At 43.1% G+C, this 20,592-nt stretch overlaps 1 protein-coding gene across 1 annotated transcript in view; it reads right to left on the bottom strand.

Moving 5' to 3' along the window:
* Nucleotides 1-10,244: 10,244 nt before the first annotated feature.
* LOC126484097 (UDP-glucosyltransferase 2-like) overlaps nucleotides 10,245-20,592 on the bottom strand; it is a 134,021-nt gene continuing 123,673 nt past the window's right edge. The window contains exon 7 of the mRNA XM_050107473.1: nucleotides 10,245-14,327. Coding sequence (XP_049963430.1) covers nucleotides 14,039-14,327 — 289 coding nt within the window. The 3' untranslated portion in view covers nucleotides 10,245-14,038. The remainder of the gene's footprint in view (nucleotides 14,328-20,592) is intronic.

Below are 20,592 nucleotides of genomic sequence, written 5' to 3'. Positions count from 1 at the left end.
AATTAAATTGGGGCAGTTCTTCTGGCTTTTCCTTTGTAAAGGAACGTCTTATAACTTCTTTCACCTTTTACTTTGCTATCATCAGTTTCTGTTCCTATCCCATTCTCGAGTGACTGGACATTAACTTTGGTGCCACTAACAGGCTTTACATACAGTCATAATTTATTTGAGTTTTCTGGCAAATTATTTACAATATTCTCCTACAGCAGACCTTGAAGGCTCCACGCATTCCTCTCTTGACAGCCAAAAGCTTTTCATTCAGCTCCTCGCCGTCTATAGTCCTATGCTTTGTTTTACCTGTATTATACATCAGTCTGTGTATCTTTAGAAGTTTCTTCACAATGATGGTGTGCCAGGGGGATTGCTCCCATTATGATCTGGTCTACTAGGTACACATCTGTCCAGTGTGTTGTCAACTATTCTTTTAAATTTGACCCATAGTTCCGCTGCATGCTTCTACCCTGTGCTGAAAGTTTCAATTTCCTCATTGAGATATGACCCTAGTTATCTGTCCTCTGTATTTTGTTAATCATTGTTGTCACAATAGTCTCATGGTCACTGATACTAGTTTCAGTGCGGACATCGTCAAATAGGTCCGGCTAATTTGTTGCCATTACATCTAATATATTTCCTTATCGGTGGCGCTTTGGTTGAGATTGTGCATGATGTTATTATCAGTTCCATGCTGCAGTATCTTTTAGGCGCGTGAATAATCTCTTGTTTGATTTTCAGCCGTAAATTATTGTCTTCATTAAACCATGTGCCCAGGTACTACTCAGAGATTTCCAGTTCAGCGAACTGCAAATCTCCAGCTTGCAGTGGGTCTCCATTCACGTCTTCCTGTACAACGTCGTCACCTCCGTCTTCTGAGCGTTGGTTTTCAGGACGACTTCGATTTCGGTTTGGGCTAGGCCTCCTCTATCTCTATCATCTCAGCTTCCGAATCTACCAGGGCTGCGATGTCATCAGCATATGCATTTTTCACAGTTCCATTTAAATCTTAATTATTACGTAGGAAATTATGTGATCAAAATTAATAGAACTTGTATTGGAAGTGCTGCAGTGTAGTAAGATGTTGCCAAGTGAGTCACGATATCCTCTATATTTACTGAATGTCGAAGATGTTATGACGAACGTCCGTCAATTATTTAGTAAAAGATAAGACAAAAATGCAGCGAATCCCGCAGAGATGCGTTTCAATAACTGGGCCAATGAACTCAGTATGCTACGCGCGACAAATAAAAACATAAAGCTGACAATGTTAAATAGTCTTATTGTCGCATGCTTACCGACATCCGCCTAGCTGTCCGACTGGTTTGGGGAGTTCCTAGCAAACAGTACACCACAGAAATCTGCAGATGTAAAAGTAACTAGAGGCATACCCGAAGCGACCGTTATTAGTCCACTACTTTTGGCAGCATACATAGATGAGTTAGTGACTAACCTTGAATGTTCCTTGACGGTTTCCGCGGAGATTGCTGTTACATACAGAGACGTTACTGCGCTAGAACATTTTAGGGAAATGCACAAAGACCTGCAGTCGCTCGACGCTTCGTACGGCGATTGCCAGTTGAGTCTCAGGATAAACAAATGTAACGTACTGCGAATAAATGGGCAGTAAGACCCATTGTTGTTTGATTACACGGGTGCAGACTACTCACCGGAAGTAATCACATCGATGAAATATATAGGAGAGGCGTACGGAGTGACTGAAAGTGCAACAACGACATAAAACTCATAGCAGGTAAGGCAGATGCCACACTGGCACTCATTGGAGGAATCCTCAGAAAATCTAGCCCAGACACGAAGGAGATAGTCTCACAAGCCTCTTTCTGCCAACGCTTGAACACTGCTGGTCAGCATCGGATCCATATCAGACAAGATACATAAATAAAATAGAGAAGATGCAGGGAAGAGCAGCCACGTTTCGTTGCAGGTTCTTTTAGTAAACACGAAAGCGTCACAGACATGATTCATCCAAACTACTGTTTCCTCCTACGTGTATCTCGCGGAAAGATCATGAAAATAAAATAAGAGAACTTCGAACTCACACGGGATGCCTACCAACAATGTTTCTTCCAGCGAACCTGTCGTCACTTGCCCAGGAGAGGAAGGAAGTGAAAGTGGTACACAACCTACCCTCCGCCACATGCCGTAAGGTACCTTGCTGACTGTAGATGGTGACGAAAATGTAGAGACTGTTTACTATGGAATCATTTCTATTACTTTACTTACAACACCTATGTGCTACTTCGAATATATGTCGTATGTGTCACCTGTTCTCATGGCTAATCCCACACACAAATGTAGTCTTTTCTGTTTCCCTTATCACTATTAGTACTTCAATTTATCGATGAAAGAAGGAAGTACAAAAACGTTCAGGGAAATTCAGAAATACAAGTCGCTGAGGAATGAAATTAATAGGAAGTGCAGAGACGCAAGGACGTAATGGCTACATGAAAAACGTGAAGTAATCGAAAAAAATATCGAAAAGACTGACTCAGCATGTAAGAAAGTATAAATAGCCTTAGTTGAAATTAAAGGTAAGGCTGGTAACATTAAGAGCGCAACGGAAATTCCACTGTTAAATGCAGAGGAGATAGCAGATTGGTGGAAAGAGTACACTGAAAACCTCTATGACGGCGGAGATTGATGTGATAGAAGGACAAACAGGTGTAGATATAGAAGAGATAGGATATACAGTATTAGAATCAGAATTTAAGAAAACTATGGAGGACTTACGATCAAATAATGCAGAAAGAACAGATAATGTTCCATCTGAATTTCTGAAGTCAATGGTGGAAGTGGCAACAAAACGACTATTTGCGTTGGTGTGCAGAATGTATGAGTCTGGTGACATGCCATCTGACTTTAGGAAAAATATCATCCACACAACTCCGAAGACTGCAAGAGCTGACAAGTGCGAGAATTATCGCACAGTCAGCTTAACAGATCGTGCATCCAAGTTTCTTACAAGAATAATGTATAGAAGAATGGAAAAGAAAATTGAGGATGTATTAGATGACAATAAGTCTGGCTACAGCAAAGGTAAAGGCACAAGCGGAAACTCTGACGTTGCGGTTGAAAATGGAAGCAAGACTAAAGAGAAATCAAGGCATGGTCATAGGATTTGTTGTCTGGAAAAAGCGTTCGAGAGTGTAAAATCGTGCAATATGTTCAAAATTCTGAGAAAAATAGGGGTAAGCTGTGGTGAGAGACAAGTAATGTACACTACTGGCCATTAAAATTGCTACACCAGGAAGAAATGCAGATGATAAACGGGTGTTCATTGGACAAATATATTATACTAGAACTGACATGTGATTACATTTCCACGCAATTTGGGTGCGTAGATCCTGAGAAATCAGTACCCAGAACAACAACCTCTGGCTGTAATAACGGCCTTGATACGCCTGGGCATTGAGTCAAACAGGGCTTGGATGGCGTGTACAGGTACAGCTGTCATGCAGCTTCAACACGATACCACAGTTCATGAAGAGCAGTGACTGGCGTATTGTGACGAACCAGTTGCTCGGCCACCATTGACCAGACGTTTTCAATTGGTGAGAGATCTGGAGAATGTGCTGACCAGGACAGCAGTCGAACATTTTCTGTATCCAGAAAGGCCCGTACAGGACCTGCAACATGCATTCGTGCATTATCCTGCTGAAATGTAGGGTTTTGCAGGGACTGAATGAAGGGTAGAGCCACGGGTCGTAACACATCTGAAATGTAACGCCGTCAATGGGAACAAAATGTGACCAAGACGTGTAACCAATGGCACCCCATACCATCACGACGGGTGATACACCAGTATGGCGATGACAATTACACGCTTCCAACGTGCGTTCACCGCAATGTCGCCAAACACGGATACGACCATCACGATGCTGTAAACAGAACCTGGATTCATCCGAAAAAATGACGTTTTGCCATTCGTGCACCCAGGTTCTTCGTTGAGTACACCGTCGCAGGGGCTCCTGTCTGTGATGCAGCGTCAAGGGTAACCGCACCGATGGTCTCCGAGCTGATAGTCCATGCTGCTGCAAATTCGTCGAACTGTTCGTGCAGATGGTTGTTGTCTTGCGAACGTGCCCATCTGTTGACTCAGGGATGGAGACGTGGCTGCACGATCCGTTACAGCCATGCGGATAAGATGGCTGTCATCTTGCTTGCTAGTGATACGAGCCCGTTGGGATCCTGCACGGCGTTCCGTATTACCCTCCTGAACCCACCGATTCCATATTCTGCTAAGAGTCATTGGATCTCGACCAACACGAGCAGCAATGTCGGGATACCACAAACCCCAATCGCGATAGGCTGCAATCCGACCTTTATCAAAACCGGAAACGTGATGGTACGTATTTCTCCTTATTACACGAGGCATCACAACAACGTTTCACCAGGCAACGCCGGTCAACTACTGTTTGTGTATGAGAAATCGATTGGAAACTTTCCTCATGTCAGCACTTTGTAAGTGTCGCCACCGGCGCCAACCTTGTGTGAATGCTCTGAAAGCTAATCATCTGCATATTACAGCATCTTCTTCCTGTCGGTTAAATTTCCCGTCTGTAGCACGTCATCTCCGTGTGTAGCAGATTTAATGGTCAGTAGTGTACAACACGTACGAGAGCCAAAAGGGAATAATAATAAGAGCGGACGACCAAGAACCAATTGCTCGGATTACAAAGGCTGTAGGACAGGGATTTAGTCTTTGGCCCCTACTGTTTAATCTGCACATGGAAGGAGCAATGATGAAAATAAAAGAAAGGTCTACGAGTGGAAATAAAGTTCAAGGTGAAAGGAAACGATACGATTCGCTTAGGACATTGCTATTCTGAGTGAAGAAGAATTACATGATCTGCTGAATGGAGTGAACAGTCTAATGAGTGCGGAATATGGATTGAGAGTAAATCGAAGACAGACAAAAGTAATGTGAGGTAGGAGGAATGAGAACAGTGACAAAGTTAACACCAGGATTGACGGTCACGAAGTAGATAAGTTTAAGGAATTCTGCTACCTAGGTAGCAAAGTAACCAATAACGGACGGACCAAGAAGGACATCAGTATCAGACCAGGACTGTCAAAAAGGGGATTCGTGGCCAAAAGTAGTCTACTAATATCAAACAGAGACCTTAATTTGAGGAAGACGTTTCTGAGGATGTACGTTTGGAGCACAGCATTGTGTGGGAATGGAATAAGGACTGTGGGAAAACCATTGAGATGTGGTGCTACAGACGAATGTTGAAAATTAGGTGGCCTGATAAGGTAAAGAATGAGGAGGTTCTACACAGAACCGGAGAGGAAAGGAGTATGTGGGAAACACTGAGAAGAAGAAGTGACAGGATGATAGCTCATCTGTTAAGACACCAGGGACTGACTTCCATTATACTAGAGGGAGCTGTAGAGGGCAAGAACTGTAGAGGAAAACATAGATTGAAATATATCCAGCAAATAAATGAGGACTTAGGTTGCAAGTGATACTCTGAGATGAAGAGGTTACTGAGGTGCATAATTCGTGGTGGGCGACATCAAAGCAGTCAGGAGACTGATGACTCAAAAATATATGTTCGCTATTCACTATTCATCACTCACGTTTGGTTTCTATCAGCTTTATACTCGGGTCAGTCAGAACATTATGACCACCGACATACTATCGATATAAGCCCGTCCAGCTGGCGAGGAGTGAGTGCTTCTCAGGCACAAGTACTGTGCATGTAGCATCAGTGAGCGCGCTGTCTGCGTGTAGAATGGGGAAGGCATGTGATCTCTCTGAATTTGAGTGGGCATACTGTAATGGCCCAGAGGCTCGGCACGAGCGTTTGGAAACCTACATGACTTGAGTGTTCGAGGAGTGCCATGGTGAGTGTCTTCAACACATGACGAAACAGCGGTGAAACCATGTCCAGACATCGTTGGGTTGGGCGGCCACCCTTCGTTACAGATGTCGGAAGTCGTAGGCTGGACTGAATGGTAAAAACAGGAGAGGCGCTGTACTGTGGCGGAAATAGCTTGAGACTTTAATGCTGGGCAGAGTGCAAGTGTGTCTGAGCCCGCAGTGCACCGAACACTCCTAGTGATGAGCCTCCACAGCCGACGACCCATGCATGTGCCAATGTTAACACCACGACAGCGGCAACTACGATTTAAATGTGCAGGTGACCATCGTCAATAGACGTTGATGCAGTGGCAGAGCCTTCATTATGGGAGGGCGCGGACCCGTCGTCTTCCAGGCCAACAGCTCCTTGACACCTGTACTGCAGGACAGAGATAACCTGGTGGCATTATGCTCTGGGGAACATTCGCGTGGGCATCCATGGGTCCAGTGGAGCTCGTGCATGGAACCATGAAGGACAAGGAGTATCATACACTGGCTGCAGACCACTTACACCCCTTCACGACGATCATGTCTCTACATCTACATCTACATTTATTCTCCGCAAGCCACCCAACGGTGTCTGGAGGAGGGCACTTTATGTGCCACTGTCATCACCTCCCTTTCCTGTTCCAGTCGTATATGGTTCGCGGGAAGAACGACTGCCGGAAAGCCTCCGCGCGCGCTCGAATCTCTCTAATTTTACATTCCTCATCTCCTCGGGAGGTATAAGTAGGAGGAAGCAATATATTCAATACCTCATCCAGAAATGCACCCTCTCGAAACCTGGACAGCAAGCTACATCGCGATGCAGAGCGCCTCTCTTGCAGAGTTTGCCACTTGAGTTTGCTAAACAACTCCGTAACGCTATCACGCTTACCAAATAACCCTGTGACGAAACGCGCCGCTCTTCTTTGGATCCTCTCTACCTCCTCTGTCAACACGACCTGATACGGATCCCACACTGATGAGCAATACTCAAGTATAGGTCGAACGAGTGTTTTGTAAGTCATCTCCTTTGTTGATGGACTACATTTTCTAAGGACTTTCCCAATGAATCTCACCCTGGCACCCGCCTTACCAACAATTAATTTTATTTGATCATTCCACTTCAAATTGTTCCGTACGCATACTCCCCGATATTTTACAGAAGAACTGCTACCAGTGTTTGTTCCACTATCATATAATCATACAATAGCCGCAAGGAACTTCAGACACTATGTACTAGGTCATTTATATATATTGTGTAAAGCAATAGTCTCGTGATGGCAGTGGCGTTTTTCAACTAGATAATGCACCACATCACAAGGCCATGAGTGTGATGTTCGAGGGACACAATGGTGAGTTCCAGTTGATATGCTGGCCCTCAATATCGCCATATCTGAACCCAATCGAACACATATCGGATGTGACTGAATGCTGAGTCAGAACGCATCTCTCCCTCCCCGGAATTTTCAGAAATTAGGTGACACGTGTATGCAGATGTGGTGCCAGCTCTCTCCACCGACCTACCAAGGCCTCATTGCTTCTAGCCCATAATGCGTCACCACTGTTATCCTCGCCAAAGGTGGACATATAGGTTATTAAGTAAATGGTCATAACGTTCTGGCTGATCTATGGACGTATAGAGTTCATTTCGAAGTTATATTTGAACCTGTAAGAAGTCACAATATCATAATCCAACTTCCGTCTTTCCATAACCAATAATCAGTCTGTAACTGTGTCTTCGATGTGGGAACGAGACTCTCAGTGTAGCCTTATCACAGGTTTTTCCACAGCAGTGCTTGCAAGCTCACTTACTGGTTCTCTGGTGAACACACACTATGTATACCCACCGAACTAAGCTGCGCCTGACACGACCACCTCCAGATCTCCCCAGCCACAATTCAAGGTTCGCCCCTCACAGGTTCACTTTCGCCAGTACCTTCCAGCTGCTTCACTCAAGCTCTCCAGCTTAGTTTTCTGCACAAGCATTGCATGGAAAAAGGGTGTTCCGGAGAAGCCGTTGAACTACAGCGTAGGTGATTATTTCCAGGAACATTCTTTCTTCTGTAAGTGCTGAACCAGCAAGAGATGCAGGACACCTTGCGTGAAGCAGCAGGGAGGTACCGGAGTAAGTGAATCGGTGGGCAGTGATTGTCAATCATGTCTACATAGAATGAGCCACACAGTCGAGCACACGGTACTGCGGCCCTCCACAAGAGTCTATCAATATTTAACTGTACATTAGATGTTCACAAAGTTTACTCAATGAAAGTCACAAGTTGGGATAAATTTCTAGGTGAAGATTTTGTCCACGAACATCAGAGCTATTTGGCTCGATGTCTTGACGGAATCCTACCAAAATCCGTGCTTGGAATTGTAAGATTAAAACCAGCCGTATGACATTATATGTTTGTAATTTTGAAGCTGAAACGATTTCCATTTGATACGGTGTTGTTATTGTGGTCTTCAGTCTGAAGACTGGTTTGATGAAGCTCTCTATGCTACTGCGTCCCGTGCAAACATCTTCATCTCCAAGTAACTACTGCAACCTAAGCTTTCAGAATCTGCTTACTGTATTCACCTCTTGGTCTCCCTCTACGATTTTTAACCCCCGCACTTCTCTCCAGTAATAAATTGGTGGTTCCTTGATTTCTCATAATCTGTCCTATCAACCGATCCCTTCTTTTAGTCAAGTTTTGCCCCAAATTTCTTTTCTCTCCAGTCCTATTCAGTACCTCTCCATTAGTTATGTGAAGTAGCCGTCTTCAGTGTTCTTCTGTAGCACCAATTTGAAAAGATTTTATTCTCTTCTTGTCTAAACTTCTTATCGTCAATGTTTTACTTCCACACTTGGCTACACTCCATACAAATACTTTCAGAAAAGACGTCCTAACACTTAAATCAATATTCGATGTTAACCAAATAGTTTTTGTGTCATTGCCAGCCCACATATTATATCCTTTCTACTAAAGCCATCATCAGCTATTTTCGTGCTTGAATAGCAAAAGTCATCTATTACTTCGTTTCTCGTTTCCTAATTTAATACCTTTAGCATCACCTGTTTTAACTGAACTACATTCTATTACCCTTCTTTTACTTTTGTTGATGTTCATCTTATACCCAAGTCTGAAGATACTGTCCTTTCCGTTCAACTGCTCTTCCAAGCCATTTGCTGTCGCTGACAGAATTACGATGTATCGGCTAATCTCAGTGTTTTTATTTCTTCTACCTGAACTTTAATTCCTTATCCAAATGTTTCTTTGGTTTCCTTTACTGCTTACTCAATGTAGAGACTGAATGACACCAGGGATAAACTACAACACTGTCTGACTCCCTTCTCAACGACTGCTCCTTTTTCATGCTCCTCCACTCTTACAACTGCCGTCTGGTTTCTGCACAAGTTGTAAACGGCCTTTCGCTCCCTGCATTTTATCACTGCTACTTTCAGAATTTCAAAGAGATATTCCAGTCAACATTGTGAAAAACTTTCTTTACGTTCAGAAATGTTCTAGGTGGAGGTTTGCCTATCCTTAACCTCTCAAAGGGTAATTCGTAGGGTCAGTATTTGCTTCGTGTGTAGTCACATTTCTTCAGAATCCAAATTAATCTCTGAAGTCGGCTTCTACCTGTTTTTCCATTCTTCTGTAGAGAATTCGTGTTTCTATTTTGCAACTATGAGTTATTAAACTGATACTTCATAACAATCACAAATATATATGAAGATGATATCTGTTCTTTCGGACATGTCCGCTGTATCCATCTCAGCCACCGAGGACACAGAGGATAGTGCGATTGCAAGGACTTGTCTCTGGCACGCCTCCCGTGAGACCCACATTCAAGGTCGGTTGGAGTGGTGAAGTGATGCCGGGGCTGGACTTCAGTTAAGTAGTTTTAATTCGACATGGTACCATGGTACTATATGTTTTAATTTTTAATGTTGACTGTGCTTTACTCTGGCATGTTATAGCAATTTTATGCTTCTGAACAATGCTAGATTATTCTAGCCAAACCTGGGTAAAGACCAGACAATTTTCGCAACTGAGGTGGATTTTTCAATATATTACAATGCAAACAATTAAAATGGAAACGTTCTTTAATGTGAATTAAATGGAGAGAAGAGTACTATTTTCATCGTCTCCGTTTCTTGTCCTCTGAAGATGAGAAGGAAACTACATATTGTATTTCAGGTCTTAATTCTAGCATACGTTAAGTTTAGTCAACTAGAATTTGTGTAAATCAGTCTTATCAACAACAAATTTGAATGAATTATATATATTTCAACATTAATATCACTTCCAATCTTCCTTGCAGTAAACTTGACTGCTTCTGTTTAAAAAAAATGAAATAGATCAGTTCAATGATACATCAACACAGCACAAAGAAATCTTTTGTTTGAAAGAAATGAAGTTAATTTATTAATTAATTTGTTGACACTCTTAATATTTGCAGCCATTATTTTGGTGTTTCAGTTATGTTCTCCATGTGCACAATAGTAAATGTTATTAATCTTCTGCAACAGAATATTTTGTTTTTAACCAAACATGTTGTAGCTACTAATATTAAGTATCATCTATAGTCAATTAAATAAACGATAATTGTTTGATTCTGCGCAGTTTGATATGAGTCATGTGTTTCCTGGTGCATATTTAGGCTATTTAACTATTTACAGTTACACAGTTGTTATTTATCATTACCATACTATCATGTTACCTGTTGTTTTCGTATACCCACTGCCACACTTTACTTACTTGGAAATTCATATTATGGTCATCCAGTATCTACACAAGAGTCAAGGGTACACAAAAAGAATAGCAAGTACAAAAGATAAGTGATGTAATAAAAATGTGCACATTTAAAGAATTATCTCTATTTTATAGTTTACTTATGATGCCTAATAAGTTCATTGATATTTACTCTCATACACATAATGAAAATAATTTACCAATTTTATTTAAACTAAATATATGCCTTTTCTGACAAAGAAATGTATACTGCATTTTCCATTTTTTTAACTCCTTATTTATATGAAAAAAATCTCAAGAATGTGTTGATAATGGTTTAACAATGTATCAACATTTGTATTATATGACAATGGACTACTAAATCCAATGAAACATAGTTCAGCATTCTCTTTGAGAGGTAGGATTCAGGTCTGAGATAAAATCAAGCAGACAGTTTCAATTAACCAGGAAGTTGTAATTATTATAGTTTTTAATTTCTTTGCTGGAATTATACAACCATAAATTGTAAGTTTCTACATAATCAGCTCTGAAGAGCAAACTGAGAAAATTATTTTTATGTTGAGGAGAGTATGCAACATTAAATAGAATTGTATCAGATGTTCACTATTGTTTTCTGGAGCTATAGACATTGCATTTCATATTTGACATACCAAGTACTTGTTTTAGAACGGTCTATATTTTTCTTAAATCCAGTATTTCACATATGTGGAAACTCATCTGAAGTGGATAACAAAGCCCTGGAATTAAAAATGTCTGATACGCTGAGATGAATGTTGAACTACAAATTTAGCTTACAGATTTGATACTACAATTTTGACCTAATGATTGGCTTTCAGTATTTCACTACATAGTTTTAATATCATTTCCAAGATGAGAGCATCAAATGGCTGACATACTTGTACCCAAGTTGAATCCTTCTTTACCTTCTTTGACCACATTCACTTTTGTTTAAAATTTCGTATTATTATCACAGCAAATTACTGGATCAACTTTCAGTGGGCTCAATAAGTGGAAATGTACAGAAAAATTTCACTTAATTTACCAGATATTTCGTCAGCGTGGTTCATCCTATTAATTCTTAGCTCCTCGTGTAGTCTGATGCTCATTTGCTCACATGAACTGCTGCCAGCGATACTTTTGTTACAGCTTCAGGTGGGTGAGAACAACCACAGAGTTTTTGGCTCCCACAATGTCATAAGATACGAGTTCCATTCACGCGTTGCAGGTAGACAGCTACTGTGTAGCTGCATCTGAGAATAAGTCTCACATCAGAATGACACGTACTGTTAAGTCTGAAAGCAACTGATTAACAGTGTATAATAAGCAGGAAGACTGTATAGAGTAATTACCGTAAGACATTTTCGAGTGTACATCTACTCACTCAACTCAGTACACACATCCTGAGCCTTCCATTTGCTGTTCGTTCCTCACATGGACTGAACAGCAACTTCACTTCTGGAAATGAACATTTTTTGTCTTATTTAACTACCTGTTACCTTTTTCGTTTTCACATAACGGCTTAGCCACTCCTTATACAGATTCACAACGTTTATCTTGAGAATAAAACTTTGAGCATAAATGACTCTACAAATTTGTATTGTACAAGCCTTGTGCGTTATTCCACTCTGATTTAAACATGCATTGAAGTGATGTCCTTTTGTGGTTAAATGCTTTTAATTTGCTGTGTATACAAATATTACAGCAATGTCACAAATTCGTTCAGTTTATTATTACAGAGAGCACTTTGTGAACTGTTTAAAATAGCAATGAAAGGTAATTGAAACATATCGAGAGATGAAACGAAGTCTACGGCATTCCAAAGCTCACAACGTTTAAGATGCAAACTGATGTTAAAAAGAATTGTTGAACAAGTTAACATCTTCAGATTCTTGGGCTATGACATACTATAGTTCGGAAAAGTGGATAATGAAAAAAGATTTACAGATTTAATGTGATGTATGGTGCTCTCAAAAGTACGAAAGGACACCACGCTAAAATTTTATAAAGTTATTGCAGTTCACTGTAGACTGTATGAAAGTGAAAACTGGACTATGCACTCTAGCACACATTAGCCGACTCCAAGCAGCCGACATGAGATTGTTGACAGCCGTCAAGGCAGTAACAAGACGAGGCGAATGAAAAAATGAGATCATCTGGAGAAATGTAACAATTTACAATTTAAATAAAAGGATTAAGGAATGGAAGAACATATAGAGGGAATGAAGGATGGAAGTGGTGCAAAACAACTGCTTCAATACATTTCTAGAGGAAGAATGAACGTTGGTAGACTCAACAGAAGATGACTGAATCAAGAAGTCCCAAAGGACCGACCGGTCTAATGCTTCAGGGAGACCATGAAGAAAAGAGAGAGGCTCTATACTGTATTCAGATCTGTACACCAACGCACGAACAATGATCTTCGTTTTTAGGGAATGTAAAAGATTCATTAACTGTAAATCCAAAAACTATGGAACTTTTTGAAATAATTACCTTTGTGGAAGATTTCTGCACCAAAAATATTTTTCCTACTTTTGTTGTCTTTTTCTTGTCACTCTTCATTTTCTATCCCTAAGTATACAGTGTGCGGTTCGATGCTGAGTCCATTGTAGACTCAGAGTCTTCTCAGGCGAGATGGTAGTGGAGCAATGGGCAGACAGACTCCGAACCGGAAACATTTGGAAGGACTGGATTGTATGTTCCATCGTTTGTGTTATAATCGTGCGAAACCGGCCGGAAACCTTGGAACAGAGGTATGGGAACTATATTCAGCTCTTAGACAATATGTCTCAGAATATATATATATATATATATATATATATATATATATATATGTGTGTGTGTGTGTGTGTGTGTGTGTGTGTGTGTGTGTTTTGTGTGTGTGTGTGTGTGTGTGTGTGTGTCATGTGTCTACAGACTGAAATCTATGACTCGCTCTATATGTAAAGTGTGCCTGTATCGCTACCGATCGCAGCTGTTGCGATGGATAGCGACCACTGTATTAGTATTATTTATAACATTTTTATTTGTTTTTGACTTTTAATCCTCTGTTGAAATGAACAGAGCGATCCGTTATGCGGCCTATTGCAGAGTCAAACGTCCAAGTAGTAGGCAGAGGAATTCTCAACTGGGAAAAGTATATTTCCCACGCATTTTAAACGAGATGATACGCTGGATGACTAGTGAAATCTGTTTACGTGTATTTCCGAAACTTCACACGAAGGAATGCAAAGCATTCTTTAGACACATCCCCAATCACACCATCAGACATTCTTCAGAATCGACTGCGTTCACGCAATTGTTCCTCTACTATAGATAAGTTCACAGAAATTTCGCAACAGGAACTACGGTTATTCACTGTGCCGGGACCATGCCTTTTACGATCGAAACCGAAGTTGTTTCGAAAAGGCGGTAACCTGTGAAGTTCTGGAGGTACTTATTATGTCAGTTTTAATTTGACGTTTTCCTCCTGCCCTCGAAATAAGACCCGCAGCACTAGTTTCGAGAAGAGGTAGAGAGCTGATATGACGCAGCACGACGCAGCCAACAGGAAGGCGACGACATCTATGAGCAGGTACTGGTACCAGGCCAGGTCCATGGCGGCGGACCTCAGGTGCGGCGCCCCCTGGTGCCTGATGACGTACTCCACCCAGTAGACCGCCTCCTCCAGCGGCGGTCGGGGGCGGTCCCGGAACAGCTGCGACCGGTGTTTGGCGCGTTCGCGGAACCTGCAACAGAAACAACGACCTGAGCCCCACACAGGAAACAGCCTATCGTCTCCGTTATACTTGTTTTGCGTAAGTTGGAATATCACGAAATTACAGGTAACTCTCAATAATGATACTTTTCACATTTAGACGGTAGGAAACAGAAAGTATCAACAAACAGGGGACAGAGGTGAATATCACTGCGGTGCCTTAGATTGAGAGAGAAAGAGATGGATAGATAGCACACAGTTCTGGGTCCACTAATGCTTTAACACATTGTACACTACTGGCCAATGAAATTACTACACCACGAAGATGACGTGCTACAGACGCGAAATTTAACCGACAGGAAGAAGATGTTGTGATATGCAAATGATTAGCTTTTCAGAGCATTCACACAAGGTTGGCGTCGGTGGCGACACTTACAACGTGCTGACATGACGAAAGTTTCCAACCGATTTCTCATACACAAACAGCAGTTGACCGGCGTTGCCTTATGAAACGTTGTTGTGATGCCTCGTGTAAGGAGAAGAAATGCGCACCATCACGTTTCCGACTTTGATAAAGGTCGGATTGTAGCCTATCGCGATTGCGGTTTATCGTATCGCGACATTGCTGCTCGCGTTGGAATATGGAATCGGTGGGTTCAGAAGGGTAATACGGAACGCCGTGCTGGATCCCAACGGCCTCGTATCACTAGCAGTCGAGATAACAGGCATCTTATCCGCATGGCTGTAACGGATCGTGCAGCCACGTCTCGATCCCTGAGTCAACAGATGGGCACGTTTGCAAGACAACAACCATCTGCACGAACAGTTCCACGACGTTTCCAGCAGCATGGACTGTCAGCTCGGAGACCATAGCTGAGGTTACCCTTCGCGCTGCATCACAGACAGGAGCACCTGCGATGGCGAACTCAACGACGAACCTGGGTGCACGAATTTTTTCGGATGAATCCAGGTTCTGTTTACAGCATCACGATGGTCGCATCCGTGTTTGGCGACATCGCGGTGAACACACATTGGAAGCGTGTATTCGTCACCGCCATACTGGCGTTATCATCCGACGTGATGGTATGGGGTGCCATTGGTTACACGTCTCGGTCACCTCTTGTTCGCATTGACGGCACTTTGAACAGTGGACGTTACATTTCATATGTGTTACGACCCGTGGGTCTACCCTTCATTCGATCCCTGCGAAACCCTACATTTCACCACGATAATGCACGACCGCATGCTGCAGGTCCTGTATGGGCCTTTCTGGATATAGAAAATGTTCGACTGCTGCCCTGGCCAGCACATTCTCCACATCTCTCACCAATTGAAAACGTCTGGTCAATAGTGGCCGAGCAACTGGCTCGTCACAATACGCCAGTCAGTACTCTTGATGAACTGTGGTATCGTCTTGAAGCTGCATGGGCAGCTGTACCTGTACACGCCATCCAAGCTCTGTTTGACTCAATTCCCAGGCGTATCAAGGCTGTTATTATGGCCAGAGGTGGTTGTTCTGGGCACTGGTTTCTCAGGATCTATGCACCCAAACTGCGTGAAAATGTAATCACATGTCAGTCCTAGTGTAATATCTTTGCTCAATGAATACCAGTTAATCATCTGAATTTCTTATCGGTGTAGCAATTTTATTGGCCAGTAGTGTATATAAGCTGTCGAGTTACCGTGGCGGACAAGTCGCACACAGATCTGCTGATGCGATACAGCACTTATACGGCAGCACTTGTACAGCTCAGCACGACGCAGCCAGCAGGAAGGCGGTGACATACATGAGCAGGTACTGGTACCAGGCGAGGTCCGTGGAGGCGGACCTCAGGTGCGCAATACTGGAACGATTTACGTGTAATATATTTGAAAACTCCTCGGTTGGTTTCCGGAGGTATGTGCCACCGGCTGCCCACGCACGGATAACGCAGTTCCCGTAGTTAGCTGGCCGGTGGTTTCGCGTCCGCGGAGCTGTCAGATGACAGAGTTTCAGACGTGTTCCCTCAGGTGTAGATAGGCAGATTCAGTGATCTCTATGCTACCTGGATGTTGAACTTCACCCATTCTATCGTGCCAGCTATAGATGCTCATATTTCGTTTCTTGCCAAACTACAACATGGCTTCTAGGAAATGTCACTAGAACAGAAAAGAAAATACTTTTCCATTCCTCTGTCTCATAAGCCTATTACTTCATATGTTGACATAAAGTTCAAAACAAGAAATCAGTGTGCAATTCTTTGTCACATGCAGACCGATGGAAATTTGTTTGCCAAACTACAGTATAGCGGACGATGCATAGCACGTGTATTTGCAGACACGCTGCAGTTCTGTATTCAGAGACCAGAGTTCTACATCCAGGTTGTATAGAGATCACTGGGCGAATTTGGTGGCCAAAAATCAACGAGACTTCTTCATCATCATGCTCGTCAAACCACTCAATACGACGACGTTTCTCTGTCCGTTTTCGTACACTCACTAGCAGTGGCCTGTTCTCGTCCAGACACGTTTTGCTTTGACCATAGAGTTGGCGCATAGCTGCGCCCCTCCTCTGTACTTCCACTGTCGGAGTGTGGCACGGAACTTAAAGTTCCACCGCCACACCTTCAACGTGCTAAGCTGGGCTGTTATTCAGCCGTTGCTTTGAGTCCCCTCTCACTTGTCCACCGAGGCAGTTGGACCGGATCTGAACCGGTGGCGCTGTGTGTTAGTAAACTGCCACAAGAAAAAGTCAAATCACTCTATGATGATTGTGGCCTTGCGGCATGAACAGTTATCCAGTTGCAAGAGGTAGCTGCCTTCGGGGAATACGTCAGTGGTGAAGGCACCAACCTGGTCCCCAACAATGTTTGTCATGTTTCATATATTTATATACATACTCGGCAAGCCGCAGTTCGCTGCATCGCTGAGGGCATCCTGTACCACTACTAGGCGCTTCCTTTCGTGTTCCATTAGTAGACAGAGAGAGAGAGTGAGAGAGAGAACGATAGATAGAGAGAGAGAGTGAGAAACGACTGTCTATATAGCTCCGTATGATCTCTTCTGGTAGCTTATCTTCGTGGTCCTTACGCAAAACCTATGTTGGCGAGAATAGCATCGCTATCCATGCAGCTTCAAACGCTGGTTCTCTTATCAATAGCGTTCCTCGAAAAGAACGCCAACTTCCCTCCAGGGTTTCCTGTTTCAGTTCCCGAAGCATCTCCATTACACTTGTATGTTGTTCGAACCTATTGGTAAGAAATCTAGCAGCCCGCCTCCTTTAATCCGACCTGGTACTGATTTCAAACACTTGATCAGTAGTCAACAATACATCGCACTTGCGTCCTATATATGGTCTTTACAGACGAACCACACTTCCCTGAAAGTCTCCTAATAAACCTATATCGACCATTCGCCTCTCCTACAACAATCCTCACATGACCGTGCCATTTCATATCGCTTTGCAATGTTACGGCCAGATATTTAAACGGCGTTCCTTCGATCTGCGCCACATTCCCCATGGAAGCCCAAGAGAATGTCCCACATAGCACAATACTGCCACGTACGGTGAACGCCCGCGGCGTAGTGGATGTTTCGAGCAGTCATTCACCTGCATCGTAACATACCCAGACACCAATGTCAACCTGGTGTAACAAAACCGCCATTAATTCCATCAGGCGACACATTTCCGTTGATCCACATTTCAATGTCGATGATTCCGTGCCCACTGAAATGGTAATTGCCGATGTCACCTAGTCAACATGGGAATACTTGAGGTTCACCTGCTGTGGAACCCCACGTCCTACAATGTGCTCTGGACGGCGTTCTGAGAAACACATTTGCCTGCACCACCATTGTAATGTGTCGCCGTACTTCTCACAGATCACATCATACCATTCTTTAATTCAAGCCCCCGCCCTCCAAGTTCGGTGCTGACGTGAGGACATTCAGCACTTTGTCACATACACGTACAGCCACATTCCACAGAACCTCACGACAGTAGTACACGAACAGCAGCCCAGCTTCGCCATCTCCGACATGCCTGTACCCAGGCGCTGGGCCACAACAATCAGCCTTACGTCACTTTGGGTTTGCCCACTTGCTGTCCGTACCGTCACTAGAATGATTCACCACTCGCCTCTACTCCACTTATATACTCTCCTTATCTTGTAACTTTTGTAAGAACCCCTCACTTTTACTGAGACTCCTGAAATATTTCAGTTTAATCAGTGAGTCCGTAGAGGATGGTATAAGAGGCGTACAGTGTAACTGTCCATGTTTTTGCATCTGAGGTTTGCGGAGATTAATGAAACCCATCCTTGGACTGTCTTAGTCAGTTCTCGTGTAGGATTCTTTGAGTCAGCCAGTCAGGCAGCAACAGCCGGCCGAGACGCACGCAGCAACAGGGAAGTAACCTTTCTTGTGACTTTTACGAGTTCCTAACCATAATCGAATTTTATAATATCATATCTGTGCTTTAGTAGTTTACTTTCTTGAGTTTCTGCGTGTTAATTTAATATCTAATACCCACAGTTCTCGCGTTTTCGTTTGCGTCGGAAAATAAATCGATTTTCTGACATATTACAAGTTCCTAATCAGGAGAGAATTATATAATTTCGCCTGAGTACTTCAGTAGTTAGGTTTTTGAATCTCTGCGTATTAAACTAATGGACTAGACACAGTGCCGATAGTCCGATTATCTGGGTAGTTTAGTTTTCCACGTGCTTTAGTACGGATAGGGACTGTGATTGTTGTGTGCGGATGCGAGCAGAGTTGGTGACACTTCGCTCTCAGCTCCAGGCTGTACTGGCTTCAAATACACAGCTTGAGACTGCAGCGGTAGATGGGCACCACTGTTGTGGGCCGGCCGTGGGATCCAATGGACGTCAAGTCCGTCAGAGTCCTCCCATTGACAGGCAACAAGCGGTAAGGTCACAAAGAGCGTAGCGGCAATGGAATTTCTAAGAAGATCAGTCATCAGGAGTCGGAGTATGCAAGACCGATGACTCGTTCCCGGACTAGGACGACGTAACACCGAGACGCTATTCTCTTAAGAAGGGAGCAATATCGCAGAATAAGCTGAGTAGCACAGTCACTGTGGTGTAGTGGATGTGATACTGGACTGTTGCACGGAGGGTCGTGAGTTCAAAACTCACCTGAACTGTAAAATCTTAATTTCTATATTCGGTTCGAGGACATTCTAGAAGTATACACACATTTGAGAATCATTGTACTGGAATGTTCTGTAACTGAATAAACCTTCGTTAAGTGAAGTTAGTTTTCGTCATTCATCTAATTACACCTTCTTCTACGTGACAATATAAACCAATGATTCGTCCTGGAATCAACTTATAATGTATTAAAAAATGTTCAAAAACCAACAGCGATGCGTTTCAACATCACATGAACAATCGATAGACCAATTGCGCTGGATGCGAGGTACTTTGTGAAACAAAATTTTTTCTTCAAGAATATGAATTTGGCGCCCCATGAAATTGTGCCGTACGGGGCAGATACCCCGGTCTGCCGTAGCTCGGCGGTCGGCGCATCTGACTGCCATGCGACGCACCCGGGTTCAGTTCCCGGCACTGCCAAGCGCTGTCCTCTGGTGGGCTACAGTCAGCCTCGAAGCTGCAACCGAGGATCTACTCAAAGCCTACATACCCGCAACGGCCGGGAACACAGTGTGCGCACCCCGTGCCCCTTCATGTTGTTGTTGATGTTGCTGTTGTGCTGTTGATGCAGATCTCGATGGTAGTCTGTTCTGTGCAAACCTCTTCATCTGTGCATGGCTAGCACATCCTACATTTACTTCAACCTGTTTACTGCATTCAAGCTGGGACTCCGTCTATAATTCTTACCCTCATACACTTACTTCCATTTTCAAATTGACCGTTTCTTGACGCCTGAAAATCTGTCCTAACAGCCTATCCCTTCTTTTTGTCAAAATGTGCTATAAACGTTTGTTCTGTACCACGTCATTTCGTATTCGGTGGTCACCATCTAATTTTCAACGTTCTTCTGCAGCGCCGCAAATCGGAAGTACATGAAACCCATTCGCAACTGCGAATATGGAAAACCATTAGTTGTATAATGGAAATACGCCAATGAAAATTTATGCAGGACCGAGACTCGAAGCAGGATTTCCCGCTAATCGAGAGCGGTCGCTTTGCCATTAGGCTATCCGAGCACGGCTCACGCGAAGAACGAAACTTCGATACGAAAACAACCAAGTGTCTACAACGCTTACTTCTGAAGACGGTTTTATTGTGTGAACTTGTGTGCTTTCAACTTGTTCTACAGCAAGTCTTTTTCTC

This window comes from Schistocerca serialis, chromosome 6, assembly GCF_023864345.2.
Source record: "Schistocerca serialis cubense isolate TAMUIC-IGC-003099 chromosome 6, iqSchSeri2.2, whole genome shotgun sequence".
NCBI lineage: Eukaryota > Metazoa > Arthropoda > Insecta > Orthoptera > Acrididae > Schistocerca > Schistocerca serialis.
This window is presented reverse-complemented; position numbering and strand designations above follow the sequence as displayed.